This window comes from Pseudonaja textilis, chromosome 3, assembly GCF_049901715.1.
Source record: "Pseudonaja textilis isolate UNSWEBS1 chromosome 3, rPseTex1.2, whole genome shotgun sequence".
In the NCBI taxonomy this organism is placed as follows: Eukaryota; Metazoa; Chordata; class Lepidosauria; order Squamata; family Elapidae; genus Pseudonaja; species Pseudonaja textilis.
The window spans coordinates 107,435,912-107,458,586 of NC_141992.1; the positions used below are offsets into that span (position 1 = coordinate 107,435,912).

At 38.6% G+C, this 22,675-nt stretch overlaps 1 protein-coding gene across 2 annotated transcripts in view; it reads right to left on the bottom strand.

Annotated features, from left to right (window-relative positions):
- Positions 1-22,675, bottom strand: part of POLR3F (RNA polymerase III subunit F) — a 95,616-nt gene that overhangs the window by 6,240 nt on the left and 66,701 nt on the right. Inside the window, exons 6-8 of one of the 2 annotated variants that reach the window (XM_026718713.2) lie at positions 13,287-13,430; positions 11,848-11,955; positions 10,587-10,778 (exon numbers count right to left, since the gene is read on the bottom strand). In XM_026718713.2, the coding sequence (XP_026574498.1) occupies positions 10,587-10,778; positions 11,848-11,955; positions 13,287-13,430 (444 nt within the window). The remainder of the gene's footprint in view (positions 1-10,586; positions 10,779-11,847; positions 11,956-13,286; positions 13,431-22,675) is intronic. The other variant, XM_087930555.1, reaches the window with a different exon arrangement.

The following is a 22,675-nucleotide window of genomic DNA, read 5'->3' on the forward strand; positions in this document are numbered from 1 at the left end:
TGCACGGTCTCTGCCTGTGTTCACTGCCTGAGTGCCCCAAGCCATTTGGCTTCGGGGCTAAGCCACCTTTGTAGAAGGTGGTGAAGACTGGGGGGTTCTGGCAGGGACGAGAGACATCGCATCTCTCTTCCCTAGCCGGCTAAATCTCCCTCTCCGATGGCAGCTGAGCGGCGGTCTCTAATGGCCGCCACATAGAAGAGCTCAGCCGGAAAAAGAAAGTGCTGGAGGAGTTTGTGAAGAAGTGAAAGTGATTTTGCTGACCAGGACAAAGGAACAGTGAAAGTATCCTGGTATTTAACACCTACTAAAGACACATTGTTCCCAGACTGAGTAAGCAGCGAATGGATATTAAAGGGAAAACTTTTTTTCTTTTCACTCTCCTTCCAAACGGAACAGCTTTGAGAGAAATCAGAAAACCCTCATTGAAGGTATGCTAAATGCTAAAGACTATGCTAATGCCAAAGGGATATGGATTTCTAAATATTTAAAGAAAATTTTTTCTTTTGCTGTGAGTGGGAAGGGAGAGGAAAAAAATTGAAGTAGAAGTTGAAAATAAGGAGCAGACTGCCTAGAATTTTAAAGAGCCATTTGAACATTAATAAGACTTCAAAAAGACATATTTTAATTGGAATTTTGTGATTTAATAGCAACCCCAGAAAAAGAAATGGAAGAAGGGAAAAAGTGCTAAAAGAAATAGTCTATCTGGATTGTTTGGTGACTTTGCATCTTTTGGGAAATTTTTTTTCTTTGTTTAAAAACACTCGGGTGGTTGTTTTGGGAAAATTTTTTCCTCTTTATAATGGCATCACCCTTGGATGAATCTAAAACTGAATATCTAAAATATAAAAAGGAAGAACAAGACTGGAAAGATACTTTGGACATTCTTTTTCAATCTCTAGAAATGGTGGTGCGTTCCTATGGAGAATTGATTGCGCAGCAGGATAATTGGGACAAAGAAGAAACTATTTTTGATGAACATGTGATCCTATTGGGGGAGAAGAAGGAAGAGGAAAAGGAAAAAGGGATTTTAAAACCTAAAAAAACAACCAAAAAAGATAAAAATGAGTTGAAGGGTGGATATAAGGTTAGAAAACAACAGGAAGGGGGAAAGCAGAAGAAGAAAAGGGAGGTGGAGAGTAAAGGGGTAAAAAGGGGTAAAGGGGTAAAAAGGGTAAGGAAAAGAATAAGCAAGGGAGAAAGGAAGGGGTGAGAAGTCTCAACGATGGGAAGCAAGATTTAAAGAAACAAAATTTATTTAGAGACAATGGGTAAATTTAATTGAAAAAGGGATTCTGTAAGGTACATAAGATTGTGTTATTATAGGTATTTTTAGAATAAAATGTTTAAGATATAAATAAGTATTAATAGGTATGATTAAAATGGTTTTGACAGGGGTACTAGCTATATTATATATTTATAAATTTGTCTCTTTGTTATTGTCGTTCTTTCTTTTTTCTTTTTCTCTTTATATAATATATTGTGTGACTTTAGGATGTGCTAAACAGAATCCCAATACAAGTTATGTGTGATATTAAGTATTATTAGGTTAGGGGAAAGAGTTAAAGGCGTCATACTCCAATTAGTGTACAGGAGAGGTTTTGTTTAAAGAGAAAAAATGAATGGATAGTTGAGAACAGACAAAGAATGTTAAGTATTATGACTTGAACTGACATAAGTAGAATAAAACTAAGAGAGTTAAAAAAAGGAAGAAGCTATATAGAAAATGGAAAACGGTAATAAGATATGGAATGATATATAAAAGGAACATGATTTTTGAAGGGGCGTCTGTACGATGAGTTTTAACCCGGGATCAAGCAACTTTCAGAAAAGATGTTTTATGTTTTTATGTTTTATGTCTTGTTTGTTTTTGTATTGGAAGAGAATAATGAAAATGTATAAGACAGATGGATATAAAAAATGTATACAATCTAAAGTTAAAGAGATATAATTTGAATAAATAGAAGGAAAGGAAGTAATAAAGAGAAGTTTGGGATAAGATATGAAGATGAACAGATACGGTAAATATATATATCAAATTGTGTTTTTTTGGAAATGTGATAACTTGGAATAATTCTGTCTTTAAATAAGATGTTGTATTGGTTTTTTTTAGAAAAAAAATTCTATGTCATTATATTTTATGTTTTGTTTGTCTGTGTATTGTTTTGGAAAATCAATAAAATTTGTTTAAAAACAACAACAACAACAACCCAGATGTTTTCAATCTTAAAGTAATTTCCAAATGTCAAAGTTATCAAACAATCCAAACAAACAAAAATTATTTCCTCTTCTTCTCTTTACAATTTTTCCTCCAGGGGCAAAACCCCAAATATATTTTAAAAGCCGTATTACAGTTAATTGATGGTCTTATAATCTTCAAGGCATCTCCTCCAACAAATTGGCAGCTAATGGTTCTTGGCAGTATGCCCAGACTAGCCGGAGCCGCTTCTCTGGAAGTTTTTTTTTTTTTTTGCTGGTACTTTATTAGGGGCTTTTTAAAAAAGCTTTTTACACTGCTTCGGGTGTACTTTTGGGGTTTACTTCCAAGAGGCAGGATGCAAGCTTGGCTCTCTGATTTTTTTACTGCCTTTCTGGGGGGTATGTGATCTTTCCTTAAATCTGGATGATTTCTTTAGGATATCTTGTGAGATGACTGAGACCAGCTGCAATCTTTAAGTGGTGCAAATGGAGCTAAGGATTGCTTCTTCTGCATGTGAAAGGGTGCTTTGTCAGTTCACTGAGCACAGAGGTCTCTTGTCTATGGGGATTCTTCAGTTGTCCAGGTCATGGTTGTCCCAAAGGTGCTTTTTTCAAGAATGTTAGAAGAAATATCCATCTAGTTAAGTTCCAAGTAGGGAGAAAGATACTGGAAATACGAAGGTTGATCAAAAAGATGGTTTATTGGTGAACAGGACCACATGGGTTTGAGGTCCTGGGCAGCTGACCAATTGGTTTGATCAATACATGGATTTTTATACAGTTTATTCTACAGCAGTGGTCACCAACTGGTGGGTGGTCCATGAGAAAATTTTGGTGGGCCACAGAGAACTGTCCCCCCCAAAGCAACCCCTAAAGCAATTAATCGAGGCTGCGTGGGAACACAAGGCTGCACCACCCACATGTCCCACCCACCCGCTGGCCCCCATCCTTTGGCCGAGCACAAACCTGCAAAAAGCTGTGCAGCCCTCGCTGGCCAGGATGAGGTAATGGTGCTAATGCAGCAAGAGTGGTGGCACAGGCAGGCTGAAGCCAGGGAAGCTGGAAGGCACAGGAAGCGAGCAAAGTCAGGGCGATGGAGAGAGACGGAAGGGAAAGGGGCGGTTTGCCCAGCATTTTCTTTTTTTCCGGCCTGAAAGAGGATGTGGGGAGGCGCAGAGGGGGGGGGAAATGCTTGTTGAAAATGCCAACACAATTCCAGTGCACTCTCCTCTGTCCCAAAGTAGGATTGAGTGGGGGGAAGGGAGCAGGGGGAAGGTAGGAGGGAAGAAGCCTGGCTGGCTTTCCTTTGGCATGGGGCAGGGGAGAGACCAAATGCCCAGACCAAAAGAATGCCAAGGAAGACAAGCTCCTGTCTGTGCAGGCAAGAGCTCGAGCTTTGGGCTCAACACCCCCCATTGGCCTCCACACAGGGAGGAACCCTTCTCTGCTTGGAAGCAGAGGGAGAAATCTGGAGCTTAGCCTAAGGGAGTCCTCTTCTTGTGTGGAGGCCAAAGGGGGAGATGTTGCCTGGTTATTATGAGCCCATCTTCCTTGGTGCTTCCAGCCCGGCTCTCCTTCCCTCCCCCAACTCCAGGCAGCCACACCTGGCAAAGGAGGGAAAGGTTTCCTCTGACTTGGGGGAAGATAAGAAATGACAGGAGACCAGATTTGGAGGGTCTCTGCTTTTCTTCCATTTGATGGGGAGCTGGTTCCTCCCGTCCAGATCTTCCCAGCCTCCAGGCATCATGTGGCTTCTTTTGAATCCCAGCAGTATTAAATCCTCACTCTTTCCCCTTAAAGGATGAGAGAGGCCTTCCTTTCCCTTTGCTTTGCCCCTTAGTTATGATTAAGCACTTACGATTTTGTTATAATTAAATAAGCATTTTTATACTTAAATATATATATATTTATATATACATATATAGATATTTTATATTAAAATTAATTTTTAAATATTAAATTTATATTTAATATAAAAAATAAAAATGTTATATTAAATATATTATCTTTTTTTAAAAAAAATGGTATTAGTGATCCTCAGGATTTAAAAGTATGAGTTTGGTGGTCCTTGAGGTCCAAAAGGTTGGCGACCCCTATTCTACAGCATTTTGTAATTTAGAGGCTTGTTTGTGTATTTTGTTATTTGATTTTAATTAGTTTGTTTCACGAAGGGTGGCAATGAGCTGGGGTTTTTAATCTTGTTTAACAAATGTAATTAATCCTAGATGCTGGCTTCCTTGGGGTTTTAATTCCTATCTTGAATGGTGACAAGGTGACAACCGTGAAAAGGTGACCTCAGTTTATTTGAAACTATTAAGAAAGACTGAGTCTGTTTCCTGGTTTTTTAGAGCATGTTTCTCTATTTCTCATTTAATATCTTTTTAATATTTCTCAACATATTTCATTCTTCTGGGGGAGGGTGCTAACTTTCTACAAGAGGCAACTGGACTTTCTTGGTTTCAACAAAGTCCAGTTGCCTCTTGAAAAAGCACCTTTGGAACAGATGTCTCTTTCAATGCTTCGAAGTGGCCAAGGCTCATGATTGCTCACTGATAGTAAGATTTTTTAAAAGAGGTAGGGATGTGGATCTTCAATTTATTTTAGTTTTCTCCCATGATAATAAGGCTTAGTAACATGGCACCAGGCTTAAAGTTTAGATATCTGTGGCATGTACTAATTTTATTGTGATCCTGACAAGATTGGGAGGCTTGAACCTGGGTCCCCTATATACTTCGTTAATTTGTCTCTTTAACTTGGCATTTTGTAGCCCAAATATGCCAACTCACTTTCTGAAGAGCTTAAATGACCTCTCTGCTAAAGGATTTCACTTTATGAGCAAGAGTTGGTTGCTGATATTTATTGTTGCATTTTAACTATTTTAATTCCTCAAGGTGCTCTGGCACCCTGCCTGATTTGTAACTCCAGGTTGCAGATATTGCTGATGAAAAGGAAGGTATTCAGACAGCATGGTTTAGGTTTCCATGATGGCTGTGGCTATCATTGATCTTCAGTGTGTATTCCCCCATTTTTAACCTAATGATTGGTATTTCGGGAAGCTTTTTGCAAGCAAAGAAGCTTTTTGTATTTTTGTACAGGTAATCCTTGATTTGCAACAGTTCATTTAGTGACCATTCAAAGTTACAATGGTACTGAAAAAAGTGACTTATTTTTTACACTTACTACCATTGCAGCACCGCCATGGTCATGAGAGGCTGGGTGAGGCGAAGCGCCCTTTGATATGAGTGACATCGAGTTGGCCCCCACCACTGAGCTTAGGCCTTTATCATCTCTCAGGTGGACTACTATAACTAGCTCTATAGGTGGTTGCTCTTGAAGATGATCAAGAAACTTCAGGGCTTCCGGTTTTGAGCCTCTTTGGTGACAGACAGAAATCCGTGATCGTGCGCGGTTTCGGTCTGGGCTCGCCACTGGAGCACCCCGAGCCGCCTGGTTTCGGGGCTAAGCCACCCTGTAGAGGTGGTGAAAGGGGGGGAGACTGCCAATGGGGTTGAGGAGAGCTGCATCTCTCCTCCTCAGCTGGCCATTACCCCCTTTCCCGAAGGCGGTTGCAGCGGTCGTCAGAAATGGCCACCTCAAAGAAGAACTCGACCGGAAAAGAATGTGCAGGAGGAAGATAAGAAGTGAAAGTTCTGGCTGACCGGGTTAAATTGCAAAAGCAATAACTAAGGTACCCTGGAATTTAAACTAAAAAAAAAGTAACATCATTCCCAAAGAGGATTCGGAAGCAGCAAGGGAAAGTGAAAAGGGAAAGGTTTGGCTTTTTTCTTCTTCTCTCCCTTTCCCTATATTGACAACCAAGAGACTTAAATAAGAAATCGGAAAAAAAATCCGCTTTGACATCAACAGGCAATTAACCAAAAATAAAATAAAATGTCAAAGGGATAATAAAGATTTCTGGACATTAAAAAGTTTTTTATAAACAGGGAAGGACAGAAAAAGAATAAAAGGGCAGGATCTGGAAAAAGGGAGGAGACTGCCTGGAATTAAAAGGAATCTACAGTAAAACTTTAACAAGACTTTTAAAAGATACATTTTAACTGAAACTTGGTAACTAAATGGTAGAACCCCAGGAAGAGAAAGTGAAAAAAAGCAAAAAGAAACAGCTTGTGTGTATTTGGATTATTTGGTGATCATTGGACTCTTGGTTATTGCATTTGAATGACTAAAACTAATCGGGTGGTTGTTTAAAAATTTATATAATGGCACTACTTCTGGATGAATTGAAAATGGAACTTAAAAAGTACAAAGAAGATGCACAAGAAGGGAGAGGCTCTTTCGGCTTCGTTTTTCAATTCTTAGAAATGGAGATTTGGAACTATGAGAAACAACAAGAAACATCTGCAAAATAAGAAGACTGGGACAAAGAAGAAGCCATCTTTAATGAACAAGTAATTCTATGTGGGGAAGAAAAAGGAAAGGGGGGAAAGAAAATGGAGAATTTAAGACTTAAAAAAACAACCAAAGAAAAGAAAAATAGTTTGAAAAATAAGTATATTATTGGAAAGCAACAGAAGAGGGGAATACAGAAGAGAGAAATAGAGGTAGAGCGACAAGGGGGTAAAAAGGGGAGAGAGAAGAAGAGAGGGAAGAATGAAAGGAAAAGAAGTTATAAAGGACAGAAACAAGATATAGAGAAACAGGGCCTATTTAGAGATAATGGGTGAAAATCTAACTGAAAAAGGGATTCTGTAAAGGTACATAAGATTGTATTGTTATATTAGTATTAGAAATAATTTTAGAAAATTGGAAACAATGTATGATTAAAATGAGGGATAAAATAGCTATTGTATGGAATGTGTTGTTTTAACTACATATATTTATAATCCTTTTTTTTCTTTTTAAGAATACAGTGTGTATTTTAAGAATGTACCAAGCAGAATCAGAACTGAAGCTATGTATTATATTGAATGTTAAACTTTAAGGTATATATTGAAGCTTAAATAAAAGTTAAATGGATAAAATTAAAATATATAAAGGTGTCATACTCCAATCAGCAACTACAGGAGAAACTTTGTTTAATGAGAAAAGATAATATGAAATTGAAACAGGACAGACAAAAAGTATAAATATAAGGATTTGAATCGAGATGAGATAATTAAAATAAAATTAAGAAAATTAAAAGAGGGGAGAAGCTATGTAGAAAATGTAAAACAGTAATAAGATATGGAATTGGACATAAAAATGAGAATGAAATTGAATTTGTGTCTGTACGAAGAAATGTAACCCGGGATCATGCTACTTTCAAAAAAGATGTTTTATTTGTATTTCTTTGTGAAAACTCAAATAAAATTTACAAAAAAGGAAAGAAAGAAACTTCAGGTAAATATAAGATACAATTATTTATATATAGAGGAAATGCCCAAAGGTATACTAATTACCAAACTGTTTCTGCATGGCGTTCAATAGCTATTTGATTTCCCCCCATCTTTATTTTGGTTAAGTCAGCATATTAAATATTCCTGCCTGCTATTTCCCCCAAAACTTACTGAGGTCAATTGGACTCTGAACCTGGGAGTCTGTGAGAATGATTGCTCTTGAGCTAATATTGAGAAAACATTAAAACTTGTGGGGATTGAGAAATTGATAAAGCCTGTACCTGGGATATCTATGAGCATTGCTTATTATTGTTTTATTGTTATTATTGCTTTGTTTCTATGGGCTTCAATAAATTTACTGTCATAAAGATTATAAAGACCAGAATGAAATAAAGGTTCTCTTAAAAAGTAAAGAAAAGCAGTGTAGTGTGAACTGTTTGTAGATGTTAACAGCTACCATGCAAAACTAAACAACATTATGTATGATGGAAATTACTTTAACTGAAACACAACTCCGTAAAATTCATCAGAATGACATGAAACATTGAATAGTAAGATGGAGGAAAGGGTTTTTTTTGGCTATCATTTAAACCAACATATAATAGTACAAGAGCCACAGGAGTAGGTATAGGCTAGTAGAGAGACTTTATTAGTTACCCTACCAAACTGCTTGACCCTACCTGGGTCTAAAGAAACATATATGTTGGGGATGATGAAATAACAAAAATCAACCAGTTGCCATGTGTCATGCCATGTTTGTTTCCTAAAAGAGTCTGAACTCAGGCTAATTCATCTTGATATTCAGTATCTAGAACCCTTCAGGCTATTGTAAAAGTAAAATCTACAAAATATCCACAAAAGATTTCATATACTTGGAACAAAACTGAAATTGGTTGGACCAAACAAGGAATCTAACCTGATCTTCTTGAGGAGTTAGGGGACAGAACAGAGTATTATTTTTTAATATTTCTGTTTGGCTGAATTATGTGATTGAAGAGGAACAAATGTTCTTGCAAGAAACAAGCTAGCTATCTTGGCAGGCTACTTTCAGACTGTGGAACTACCCTTTTCAAATTCTCATTCCACAAAGAAGTTGGCCTTCACCTGTCTTCCAGAGCTAAAAGCTCCCAAATTCCCTCTGAATAGAGTGAGGGTGCTCTGATTACTGAAAATCAATGGCAGAGTTTAAAGCAGTGTACAGCTTCAGGCATTTGATTTATATTCCTTCTTTATTCATTTGATTTATATCCCTTCTTTATTTGTACATATAATGATGGATGGGATTCACATTTTTTTAACAATGTGGACATGGCAAGTGGGCATGGCCATGTGACTGGATGGCTTCTTTTTTTTTTTTGCAGCAAACCCCCACCCCCCATTTTTTTGCCTCCTGGGCCTCAGAGAAGCCTCCTGGGGGGGGGCGTTTTTGCTCCCAGGCTTCCCTGGGAAGGCAAAAAACAGAGTGCAGGGAGCACACAGCACCCCCCCCACCATCTTGTGTGCCCCTTTCTGCCTCCTGGGCCTCAGGGAAGCCTCCTGGGGGGGCGTTTTGCTCCCAGGCTTCCCTGGGAAGGCAAAAAACAGAGTGCGGGGGGGAACACAGCACCCCCACGCACTGTCTTGTGTGCCCCTTTCTGCCTCCTGGGCCTCAGGGAAGCCTCCTGGGTGAAGCAGTAAGACAACGAAGGGGATCCTAGCACAGCTGATTATCACATCAGCTGATCATCAGGAGGGGGAGAAAAAAGAAATACCTTAAGGAGTGAGGGGGTGGGTGAGAACGCAGTCAGCGATGTCGGGCATGTGTGCGATGTTGCGCATACGCGATAAGGACTGACTGGGTGGGAAGGGGAGGGGCGGGTGGAGAGGGACAGGGCCAGCCAGGGGCACGATTTTCTGGTTTTTCAAACTGTGCTGAATCATAACAACCGGTTCTATAAAACCGGTCCAAACCAGTAGAATCCCACACCTTCCTTCCTTGTTTTCCACACAACACTGAGATGGGTTGGCTAACAGTTGGCTAGTCCACTCAGCTGGCATCTTTGCCTAACCAAGGAATAAAACTCAGTCTCTAGAATTCTAGCCTACATCTTCACTATGGCGTTTTGATACTCAAAAGTTTTTCTCAAAAGTTCAAGGGAAAAAAAGACACCACTCTCCTCCATCAGAAAAAATATCCCCATGAATTTTCGGTTCAGCTCATGTCTGATTTAGCTTGGTCCACTGCAACACACACAATTAACTAAGACCCTCAATGATCAAAGTCTGCTCAGTTCTCCTTTAAATTCATGGCAAAAAATATTTTATCTTTGCCTATGTTTTAATCACTAATATTTTAAGTTCTCCTTGATATTTCAGCACAGAATAAAAGAATATTTTAAAAAAGCAAATAAACTACTAATAATATAAGCCAAACAATAAATATAAATTTTGCTGAAAAATATCAATCCAGTAGTTCCTACAATGTATACTCACCAACAGAACCTTGTTTGAATTATTTCCCATTCCTGCTTAATTATTGTACCAGATATAAAACAATACCCTGTATAGGTAGTTCTCAACTTACAACCACAATTGAGTCCAAAATTTTTGTTGCTAAGTGAGATATTTATTAAGTGAGTTTTGCTCCATTTTACAATCTTTCTTGCCAAAGTTGTTAAGGTGAATCACTGTAGTTTATTTAGTGATTTATGGATGTCAAGTGAATCTGGCTTCCCCACTGATTTTGCTTGTCAGAAGGGTACAAAAGCTGACACAGGACACTGCAACCATTACAAATATGAGTCAGTTGCCAAGTATCTGAATTTTGATCACATGATCATGAAGATACTGCTCACATAAGCAGGTGGATGCTGCAACAGTCGTAACTGAGAAAACTGATCATGTCACTTTTTCCAGTGCTGCTACAACTTTGAACAGTCACTGAATGAAGTGTTGTAAGATGAGGACTACCTGTATTCTGAAGTCTAATTTGAATGACTGATATGCAGATAAATTTTAATGAGTCACAGTAGTAAAACATCTGATCTCAATGTATTATTCCTGAGGAATACTTACTGGACAAAGTCCACAAGGTATCCGTATCAACCCAGTGGGTTGTATGACTGGACTAATAGCTCTGTAGAGTTTCATGTGCCCGTCTACACTCCCTGCTGATGCTTCCTTTGCAGCAATAATGGTCATTTCTACTTTTCCATCATATATTAAGGTATTTAAAATGGTTTCAATGTCCTCCATTGACAATTCCACCTACAGAATTTAAAAAGCTCAAGTAAGAATACTCTAAGAAAAGGAGTACACTGATGCTTGAAAAGCAGGCTATTTTAAATGCTTCTATAACACAATCAATGCTTAATTGAACAGAACTGTTTTTTTAAATCCAACTGAAACTTCAGCATGATTTCAGCATGAAAGGATGAACTTATTAGATTAGTTATTAAGAAATGTGATAGAAGACAATTGCTTTCCAATTACATAGACTATACAAGATCTCTGTGAGGGAGAAAGGCAGTCTAGAAATACAAAATATACATAAATGAAAAGAATAAAGAGGAGTAAAATTGCCAGAGATAGGCTGAATACTCATTTTTAATAGCAAACATAGTTCAGTCAAAAGCAGAGTTTAAGTCTATTCTAGCAAAAAAAAAAAAAGAATAAAAAGTGCTTTAAATCAAGTGGGTCATAAAACTCATCTGCTGTATCAGAGCTCTCATTCAGAATTATTTTTGCATGATATGATGCAAAGAGACCATCTAATACTATTAAAAAATATGCCCACAAAAATATGTCCATACTTTTGTTCTATCAGGTATAATCTGAATTTTCTTCAAAATTGAAATCTTTTATATTCAATTATTATTAAAAGTAATTGCTAAACCCAATAACCAAGCATTTCTTTGAGGTACAATCTGAAGCTATACATTTTAATTTAAAAGTCTTGCTTGAAACCAGACTTTTGCTCCTTGCAGGAAAAAAAATTCTTCCTTTTCTTTTTCATTTTCTCTTTCTTTCCATAGGATCTAATTTTTCATAAATAATACTCAAATGGATATAATCCAATTGACTATTTTTAAAAATGGTTCCTGAAAGCTATTGGCAAATATTAACCATCATTCAGATACACTTTAGAACCATGAATGAGTTACAACCAATAGCAGCAACTTAAGTTCCCATAAAGTGATCATTGCATTAATGCAGTTCAACTAAAGGTGGAGTTTCACATGATCTACAAATACAATTTAAAAATGCCTATTATTTTGCAAGATACAATGTTATTCTTTAAATACAAAATGAAAAACTAATACACCAATGGTCTTACCTTACTGATACCTAACTCACTGATATATTTCCACACCTCATGAGAAGATGTGAATGAGCTATTTCTTTGTATCATAGGATTCTGCTTGGTTTCTCGAGCTCCTTCAGCCTACAAGATAATACCAATGGAAAAATGATACAGTAAAGCCATCTACATCAGTGGATAACAGTATTTTAGCTGGTATTCATTCAAAGATGTTTGCAAGTAAGTTATTCATACAGTGTTTCAAAGAAGCATTTCTTGGCATCAAAATAATTAACATTTAACAAACATAACTTCTCTGTGGCTTCCTTTTGCTGCACTTCCACATTGACTATTTAACATCAAGAAAAGTTCCTTTTTAAAAACAAATACTGTAAACTTAAAAAAATGATTTAAAAAAAAATATTTTTCATTCATAGTCTGGAGTCATAATTAATTACCACAATATGTAGCAGGAGATAAAACTGGCCTATTTTTTTCTTCAGAAAAGTGCTTGCAACTTTCTTCAGAGGATAGAAGAAAGCACAAAGGGATTGGTTGTCTCATGATTTGATGTTATTAAATAATGAGTTAGCTAATAAAGTTGAAATGACACTAATATTGGAATAAAACTACATGAAGTGCTATCAAAAGCTAAAGAAGATAGTATATGTATTCTGGAAAGCAGAATGTTAGAAATTCAAACTGTAAACTAGAATTCTCTGCAATGTATTAGGACTTTGGTCTTTTTTCCTGTCACATAAATCAGCCATATTAAATGTAAGTGCCTAGCTAGCCTGTGGGATCATTACATGAAACATCTGCCTTTTTAGTTATATGCCAGGGATCCCTTCCTTAGGTATAGCTTTAATGTACTTAAACTGTTTAGGAAAAAAATCCATTATAGGAGTCACCTGCTTCATAGCATCCACTATAAGACACCAGATCCAATCTGAATACTCTGAAGAATCACAAAATTATAGAGTTAGAAAGGATCATTAATACTATCCAACTCCTTGCTCTATAAAATTCCTATACAGTCTGAGTTTAAAACATCCAGCTAAAGAGAACCTACAAATCGGATAAAAGTAAGGGCTGGAAAACTAATAATTGCAATGGTCTGGAGTGAGAGTTGGACAGGTTTAGAGAAAACTTTATCAAGTACAGAATAACTATCACCATTACAATTAGTTAGGACACACTGTCCTGCTGTGATTGATCCATTTTTTTCTTACTCGTCCCCCCCATGCACAGCAGAGATATTGGAGAGGAAGGAATTACAAGAGAATGAGTATGTACACAATGGGGAACAAATTGGGTTTTTTGTGTAGCATGTCTGCAGCTCCCACTGCTGCCAGTACTAACATAATGCTTCTGTGGGTATTCCTCATTACTTACTCCCTTGTAATTCTCTCTTGTAATAGGGAAAAGAAGAAAGGAGAAAGACCATGTGCAAATTACACATAAGAATCATTTACCTTAGTCTGAAGAAATTTAAAACACTGTTGATTTAGCACCTCTACAAATTCAGATTCGAAGTCTTGGTCACTATACCAAGCTCCTCCTGTCACAGAACGATCAGGCTGGAGATTGTACAACATGTACACTTTCTTCTTGGATGCCTATTGAGTTAATGACATATTTTATTCAACTCCTCTGCAATATTAAAAACTTTCTAATAAATATCATTAAGAAAATTTATCCCATATGATACAGGTATTCTCAACTTACAATGATTTGTTTAGTGATTATTTGAAGTTACAATGGCACTGAAAAAAGTGACTTGTGTCCATTTTTCAAATTTATGACTGTTGCAGCATATCCATGGTCACATGATCAAAATTTGGAGGTTGGCAATTAGCATGTATTTATGTTTGCAGTGTCCTGGAGTCATATGATCACCTTCTGTGATCTTCTGACAAGCAAAGTTAATGAAGAAACCAGATTCACTTAACTATGTAAGTTAAGTAGTACTAATAACTGCAGTGATTCACTTAACTGTGGCAAGAAAGATTGTAAAATGGGGCAACACACACTTAATAATGTCTTGCTTAGCAACATAATTTTTTGATTTAATTGTAGTTATAAGCCAAGGATTACCTGTATGTGTTCCAGGGTCTTTGAAAGATATGGTTCAATGGTTCCTAGATCATGTCTGCCAGCTCCTTCAGAACTCTGGGATGTTGTCTCAAATCCCAGTGATTTGAACTTGTCTGGAGCAGACAGGTGTTCTTTTATCATTTTCTTGCTTAATTTAATTCCTAGTCTGTCTTTTATAGTTGTTTTTGGTAGGATAGGCTGTATTGCCTTTTTGCATAAAGATAGATGCAAAGAATGAAATAAGTAGCTCTACTTTCTGTCTACTTGCCATCTTCTCTCATTAGTGGACTTATTTTTTTTCTTTTTCATTGGTATTGAGCTGGACTGGGCTTTATAGTTTCCCAAACTTCTTGAGTTGTTTTCCCCTTTAAAATTTTCATCCATGGAATCCTTCCCAAGCTATTTGTAAGTTTGTTAAAATCAGCTTTTTTAAAGTCTACGACACTGGTTTGGTTGTTATATTGTTTGTGTTTGCATTATATTGAATTTCAATATGACATGGTCACTCTCCCCCAAAGTTCTGGCAATTTCAACCCACTCTATCATTTCTTCTCTATTACTCAGAATTAGGTCCACTATAGCTGTCCCTCTAGTTCCTACTTCTACCTTTTGGATGACAAAGTTATCAGCTAGGCTGATCAGGAACCTGTTTGATCTCTCACTTGTTGCAGAATTTGTCTCCCAGTTTGATGTCAGGGTAAAATCCCCCATTACTACTCTGGTCCGTTTCCTACAGACATGTGAACTGGTTAGCAAAAAGTTCATCTCTTTCTTCTGCTTGGTGGGTAGCCTGTAGCATACACTTATGGCAATCTCATTTTTTTTTATATTGACCCACATGCATTTTTGGACACTTTCATTATTGGTTTTGTGCATTTTTATAGAAATATAGTGATCTTTTACATATAATGCAACTCCACCTTCTTTTTTATTCAGTCTGTTGCTTCTGAAAGTTTGTATCCTTCCATCTGTACATTCCAGTCATGAGTTTCATCCCACCAAGTTTCAGTAATGGCAACTATATGTCATTGTGTACTAATACTTCAAATTCACCTTGTTGGTTTCCCAAATTTTTAACATTTGTATATAGGCATGTATTTAGGTATTTCAGTGCTGTATGGCTGACCTTGGATAGGTTTCCTGTATCTCCTACTTTATTCCTGCGTTTTCCTTCCTTCCCATCCCTCCCCACCTAATTGTTTGTTTGTCTTGGAGTTTATGCTTGGGATTAGGACCTAAAGATCCTAAGGATTGGTCACCCATCCCCCTCAATTTTAGTTTAAAGCCCTTCTGATAAGTTGAGCCAGTTATTTTCTGAATACATTCTTCATGGTTTTTGTGAGGTGCAGGATATCCCTTGCCAGAAGCCCTTTATGTAGGTAATGTAGACCATGATCTAGGAATCCAAAATTCCCTTAGTGGCACCAATTCTTAAGCTAGTTCATTTCTAAAATTCTGTTCCCTCATTGGATGTTGACCTATCATTGGAAGTAAAGACAAAAACATCCCTTGTGCTCATAACTCCTTAACTTTCTAGCCTAGTTGGTTGTAATGTCTCAGTATTGTTTTCAGGTGCATTGTTGCATTGTTTATACCTACATGAAGGAGGATAAAGGGGAAGTAATATGTGACCTTGATTAACTTAGGAAGGTTCTCAGCCATATCTTTGATTTTTACTCTAGGGAGACAACATACCTCCCTAGATTGACTGTCTGGTCTACAGATGGCTGGTTCTGTTCCCCTGAGAAGTGAATATCATCAACACTCAACTTATTTTCCTAAAGAAGTGAGCTACTTTTCTTTCTTTCACAGGAGCATTTGATATTGTCTCTTTTCTAGGGACACTTGATACCTATTTTCTAGGTAGTTAAATGTTTTCTTTCAGGGGAGGCTATGAAATTGATTACGTAGCTTCAAAGGAGTTGGACTAGACAGAAAGTGCAAAAGAGAGCTGTGGTGGCTCAGTGGTTAGAAAGCAGTAACTGCTGGCTACTTCTGCTGACTGCCAGCTGCCAGCAGTTCAGCAATTCGATACTCACTGGCTCAAAGTTTACTCAACCTTCCATCCTTCCAAGGTCGATAAAATGAGGACCCCATTGTGGGGGCAATATGCTGACTCTCTTAGAGAGGGCTGTAAAGCACTGAAGCGGGTTTATAAATCTAAATGCTATTGCTATTGTATTCTTCTGAGTGACATGTTTCCAACAGTCTTCCTTTAAAGGTCATATGCAGGGTCATTTCTTTCAGAAGTTCTTCGTTCCTTATTATGTTCAATTTGGATATAGCCTTCTTATTTAAGTTGGAATTTCTTATTTTGTAGGTTGAGTTTCAGAGTAGCTAGGGTTGCCTCTAGACCAGGGGTCTGCAACCTTAAACACTCAAAGAGCCATTTGGACCCATTTTCCACAGGGAAAAAAAACATAGGGAGCCACAAAACCTGGATAGGCGTGGCCAACACAATGTCACTAATTCCTCCCAGTCACATGACCGCCCCTAGCCACGTCTACCCAGCCACAAAACCCTTCTCTCTCCCCCTATCTCTCTCCCCCTCTTCCTCCCTTCTCCCCCCCTCTGTATTTCTCTCCCCTTCTGTATCTCTCCATGTCTCTCTGTCCCTCTCCCTATCTTCCCCTCTCTCCCCTCTATCTCTCTCTTCCCCATCTCTCTGTATCTCTGTGTGTCTTTCTCTATATATCTCTCTGTGTATCTCTCTCTCTCTCTCTCTCTCCCTCTCTCTCTATGTCTGTCTGTCTCTCAGAAAGCCATGACTTAGCCAAGCCAGCAAGCTTGGGGCTCTTGGCTACTCCTTTTATTTCTTCTTTTTGAAAATCCGGGCTAGGTGAGGAACGATTGCGAGCTGTGGCAGAGGCTTCCCTTCTGGAGAACCTCCTCCTCCTCCTCTCCCTGGCCAGCTGTGGTAGGGCCAGGAGGGTGCACACGCATGGAGACCCTCCTCAAGCAAGTGCCAAAGCGCAGCAAAGGCACGCAAGGGGCAGCCTCTTGCTTAAGGAGGGTCTTAAGAGGACGCAACTTCTCTCCTGCACTAAGGCTCCGGCCATCGTCTTGCCGTCCCCCACCTCCTGGCAGCTCTTTGGCCGAGTGTGGAGGGCACGAGCTCCAGTCCAAAGAGGCAGGAAGTGAAGGCTGCCTTACACACAAATGTGGCGCGAAGGCAGTACACGGTTGCTTTGCTCCTGCACTAAGGCTCTGGTGACCCTCCTCCTAGGGGGTCCCCTAGCCAGTTGTGGCAGGGCTGGGAGGGTATGCATGTGCGTGGAGACCCTCCTGAAGTGAGTGGCTGGGCTCAGCTAAAACCCAGCAAAGGAGTGTGTGGCTGCTTGCTTAAGGAGGGTCTCCCCAGGCATGTGTCCCCTCCTGCCCCCACCACAGCTGGCCAGGGGGTCGTGACAGTTGAAGGGGGGGAGAAGGAGGAGGGTTGCCCAAAACGAAGACTCTCCATGGCTGGTAATTGTTCCTCAGCCAGCCCGGATTTCCAAAAACAAGAAATAAAAGGAGTAGCCAAGAGCTCCAAAGAGAGCTTGCTGGCTTGGCCCAGCCTTGGCTTTCCAAGAGAGAGAGAAGAGACTCAGAGATAGAGAATGCGAGACAGATACACACATACAGAGAGAGACATTAGCGGGGGGAACCAGCTGATGGGCGAGTGTCTTTGGCGAGGGTGCTCTGGCTTTCTCCGTGGGTGTGTGAGCTTTGGTAGGGCCACCCCCCCTTTTCCTGCTGCCCTGAGCTTCTTAAAGCCACATTTGGGCGCTGTGGGCCTGTCCTCCTTTCCATCGCCTTCTCCTCCCAGATCCCATTCCCACCATGCCAGCCTTCATGTTAGCAAGGCCAGGGTCGGTTGCAGCCAGGCTGGACTAATGTCTTGGGGTGGAAAGCAGGTTGTGTGTCTCCCCAAGCAACTGAGGCACACCCAGCACCAACAAGGGCTGGAAGAAGCTCCAACAAGAGTGAGGCGCTGGAGAATCAGCCCCAGCCGCTTCTCCATATCCTGCCATCGCCTTTACATTCTCAGGCCAGGGCGAGGGATGGTGCCAGCCAGTGATTGGACAGGGAGCCACAGCAGAGGGCCCTAAGAGCCGCATGTGGCTCTGGAGCCACGGGTTGCCGATACCCGCTCTAGACCCTTTACTTTTTCTTCCAGTAATTTATTTAGTTTACATTTAATTCAGATGTAATTTGGGTATTCTATGGGCATAAGAACATAGCTGGAACATATTTTACAAGTCACAACAGTGTCAGTCTCTTTTTCCATTATTATGTTTCTTTTTGCTAGTTTAAAGATTAAAATTTTATAAATATTAGAAATATAATAAATTTAACCACAGATAAAAATTCTAATTTAAAAATTTTAAATTCTAAAAGTTCACTTAAACATGCAAAAAGTATGTAAAAGAATGTCCTTTGATATGCACTTCTTTTTGCAGGAAAGTCTGGCTCCCCCTGTCCCCCCAAGCACTGGGATATGATATGACTTCATGTTGGAAGCTTAACTTGGCACCAGGTTTTTGTTCTTAATGTGTTTGGTTTTTGAAGTTATAATATGGGTTTTGTGTTGTTTTAATTTTGAGTAAGTAACTAAACCAAACAACAAATAAATAAATCCATAATGTAGAGGAGAATTAATTAATGAAGAAGAGATGAGATCCCAGCCGGAGCTATGATTATGATTCACCAGTATTCATATGCTAACAATAGGGGACGGGACATGACACCTTCAGATCTTCAATTTGCCAACAATGCATCATAGAGCAAACATCAAGATGCTTAACTTAAAAGAATATATACAAAATCTGGGACCCATTACTCTCATGTAATTAACATTTCAAAGACTATCACACCAGTTGTATTCACAAACTTGTGGCTCAGGGCAGTGTCACTGTGGAAAGCATAGTCACATGATTCTGATTTCCAATTATTTTCCAATTATATTTTCTTTCCCACTTAACTCTGGTACCTGTGCCCAAGTGACTGGTGGCAAAGCTGACAGGCAAACAGTGGCTGTTTTGGATCACCTATCTGATCTTGATGAATATAAATCACTGGGCCCTGATTATTTCCATCCCAGAGCTCTGAAGCAGCTGGCAGATGTTATCTCAGAACCACTGTACTATACATATCTTTCAAAAATCCTGGAGCACTGGGGAACTACCTAAGGATTGGAAAAGAGCTAATGTGGTTCCCATCCTCAAAGAAAGAGAGGGAAAAATAGATCCAGAAAACTACAGACCAATCAGCCTAACAACATTACCTGGGAAAATACTGGAAAAGATAATAAAAAGACAGATCTGTAAACATCTGAAACAAAGTTATAACTAAAAGACAGCATGGTTTTGTTAAAAACAGATCATATCAAACCAATCTTATTTCATTCTTTGACAAAGTGACTAAATTAGTAGACCAGAAAAATGCTGTGGAAATAGTGTACTTAGACTTCAGCAAGGCATTCGACAAAGTAGACCACAAACAACTTCTTGGTAAGCTAGAAAAATGTGGGAAAGACAGCTTCACCATCAGATGGATTTGTAACTAGCTGACAAACCATATACAAAGAGTTGTGTCCTTAATGAAGTATCATACATGGAGTATCAGAGTATCATCTACATGGAGAAAAGTGAGATGCGTGGTTCCATCTTAGGCCCATACTTTTTTCTTTTATAATGCTTTATTGAGTTTTTTTTCCATTTATACATAATACCAATAGTTATTAAACAGCGCTGTTACATTAAATATACATTTATGTGTCCTATCAAAATTTACAATACACAATACTTTCATACCCTTTTATCTATTATATACATTATTTACATTTTCTATTCTTATATCTATTATCAATCCAAATAAACTATGTTTCCCATATTGCATGGTATTCTGTGTCTGCTTTCTCTTTTAATTCCATAGTTAGTTTATCCATTTCCACACACTCTAAATTTTTTTTGATTAGACATAAAATAAGAAATGTGCTAATACATTCATGGAGACAAATAAAGAATAAATATTATTTAAAAATTCCAAACTGGGTATCTCCCTTGGAAGCAGTAATCCACCCCAATATAACGGAGGTTAGGAAATCGGCCAGGTATAGCGAAATTTTAGATGACCAAGGGAACTTAAAGAGTAGATAGAAATTGAAAGATCAGGGAATAAAACTGGATTGGTGGACCTATATGCAAATCAAACAAGATATAAAAAAGACAGTGAGGAATTTGGAATATGAAAGTATTGTGTATTGTATGAATAATGAATTACAAAAATTAGATAAAATTTTGATTGGCCCAGATGAGAAATTATTATCAAAGTTATATAAACATTTATTAGAATTTGAAAAAGCGGAAGAAATTGTGAAAGGAACGATGATTGCATGGAGTAGGAACTTTGGACATACTACTGATCTGGAAGAATGGGAAAAGATCTGGAATGTGAATTATAAAATAACAAAATCGGCGGCATATAAGGAAAACCAACATAAAATGTTCTATTGTTGACATTTGGCACCATCAAGACTGGCTAAGATCTACCCAAATTTAAAACCAAATTGTTGGAAGTGTGGACAACAACAAGGTACCTTCTTTCATTCTTTGTGGACATGCCCCAAAGTGAAAAAATACTAGAGAACGACTCAAATATGGTTAGAACTAAAAATAAAATTGATTTTATCCCAGAATTATTCCTTTTAGGAATAATAAAAAAAACTATAACAGAAAGACAAAATATCTTATATTACATATATTAACAGCAGCAAGAATTTCATATGCTCAATACTGGAAGAAAAACTCCATAACACCTGAAGACTTAATAATCAGGCCCATACTTTTCAATATCTTCATAAATGATTTAGATGAGGGAATAGAAGGGAAACTCATGAAATTTGCAGATGACACTAAGCTGGCAGGAATAGACACGCTCCAGAAGATAAGCTCAGGATCCAAAAAGATCTTGATAGACTTGAACAATGGACCCAAACCAACAACATGAATGTAATGTGGAGTCCTATCAAGCAAAACCTGGCTCAAAAACAGTAATTATGAGAGGGATCTTGGAGTCCTAGTGGACAATCACTTAAATATGAGCTGGCAGTGTGAGGCAGCAGCCAAAAAAGCTAATACAATTCTTGGTCATATAAACAGAGGCACAGAATCAAGATCACATGAAGTACTAGTACTGCTTTATAAAGCCTTAATAAGGTCACACCTGGAATACTGTATGCAGTTTTGATCACCACATTACAAAAAAAGAAGGTTGAAGAACTGTTGATTTGAGGTTTGGCTAGTTTAGAAAAAAGAAGCACTAGGGGTGACATGATAGCAGTATTCCAGTATTTGAAAGGTTGCCACAAAGAGGAGGGGGTCAACTTATTTTCCAAGGCAGGACAAGAAACAATGGCTGAGAACTAATGAAAGAAAGAAGCAGCCTGGCACTAAGGAGAAACTTCCTAACAGTGAGGACAATTAACCAGTGGAATAGCTTGACATCAGAAGTTGTAGGTACTTCATCACTGGAGGTTTTTAAGAAGAAACTGGATAGTCATTTATCTGAAATGGTATAGGGTCTCCTGCTTGAGCAGGGGCTTGGACTAGAAGATGCCCAAGGGCTCTTCCAGCTCTATTCTGATTGATTCTGATTTGAATGAGGCCAAAACTTGAAATATTTTAATTAGCAGTGGGCAGAGTGGGAAGAACAAGGGAATGACTTGGATGTCTGACAGCAAGGTATATCAAATAGGAGAAAACCAGTAGTCAACAGGCAAGTCCTCTTCCTCTCCAGAGAGGAGGGGGCCACTGGGACACAGTGGGATGGGGCAGTTTCCCTCCTGATCTACATCTTTCTTCCCCTCACCCCAACAAAGTGGCAAACAGTTTCATTGGTCAATCAAGGAGGAAGAAATGGCTTTATCATGGCTCTGATGTGAGTTGCAAGGGGAGTGAAAGGAATGCCAGGCTATATTATATGTGAAAACAAGTGTGACCCTACATGTCATAAGTCGCCTAGTGTACCTTAAATGACTTTCTAAAACAATTGTAATATATTTTGTGAAATTACCTAAAAGCATGACCAAAATTAACCAAAATCATAAGAAAAACCAATAATTTCATGAGAGATACAATTTATAAAGAGTTTGTAATGTTTATAAAGTTTATAAAAAGAACAATTTGTGTGGGAAGTTATTCCAAATGTAAAAATACCGCAAATATTATAATAATGGGTGTTGTTTATCTGAACGCCACTTTTCCTTGTTAGGCAAGATAGGTCAGGATGAATGGTACTCTTCTTTAGCTGCTTTGGACTGAATCTCTTATTAACCTAGCTCTGCCCACTCTGGGTAACTCCTCCCAGTTTCTGCAAAAAGTCAGTGCATCAGACCAGATTGCCTCTAAGAGAGGAAAAACAAAAACAAGAACATTATCAGGAACCCCCCCACCATGGGACTCTTGAAAGGATCCTATCCTTAGGGTGGGGCTGACCTGTCTTGCCTAACAAGGAAAAGTGGCATTCAGGTAAACAATGCCCATTTTTCCTTGTAAGGCTGCGACAAGTCAAGATGGAACATACCAAAGCAGGGTTGTCCTCAGGAGGGTTATGACTGGTCCTGGCTTTCACGGTCTAAAATGACCCGTTGTAGGACCCATCTCCCAAGCGCCACATCCGCTGAAGCAAAGGAGTCCAGATGGTAGTGACGGATAAAAGGTGAAGGTGAAGTCCATGTGGCTGCTCTGCAGACCTCTTCCACCGATGCCTGCGTAGCCCAAGCCGC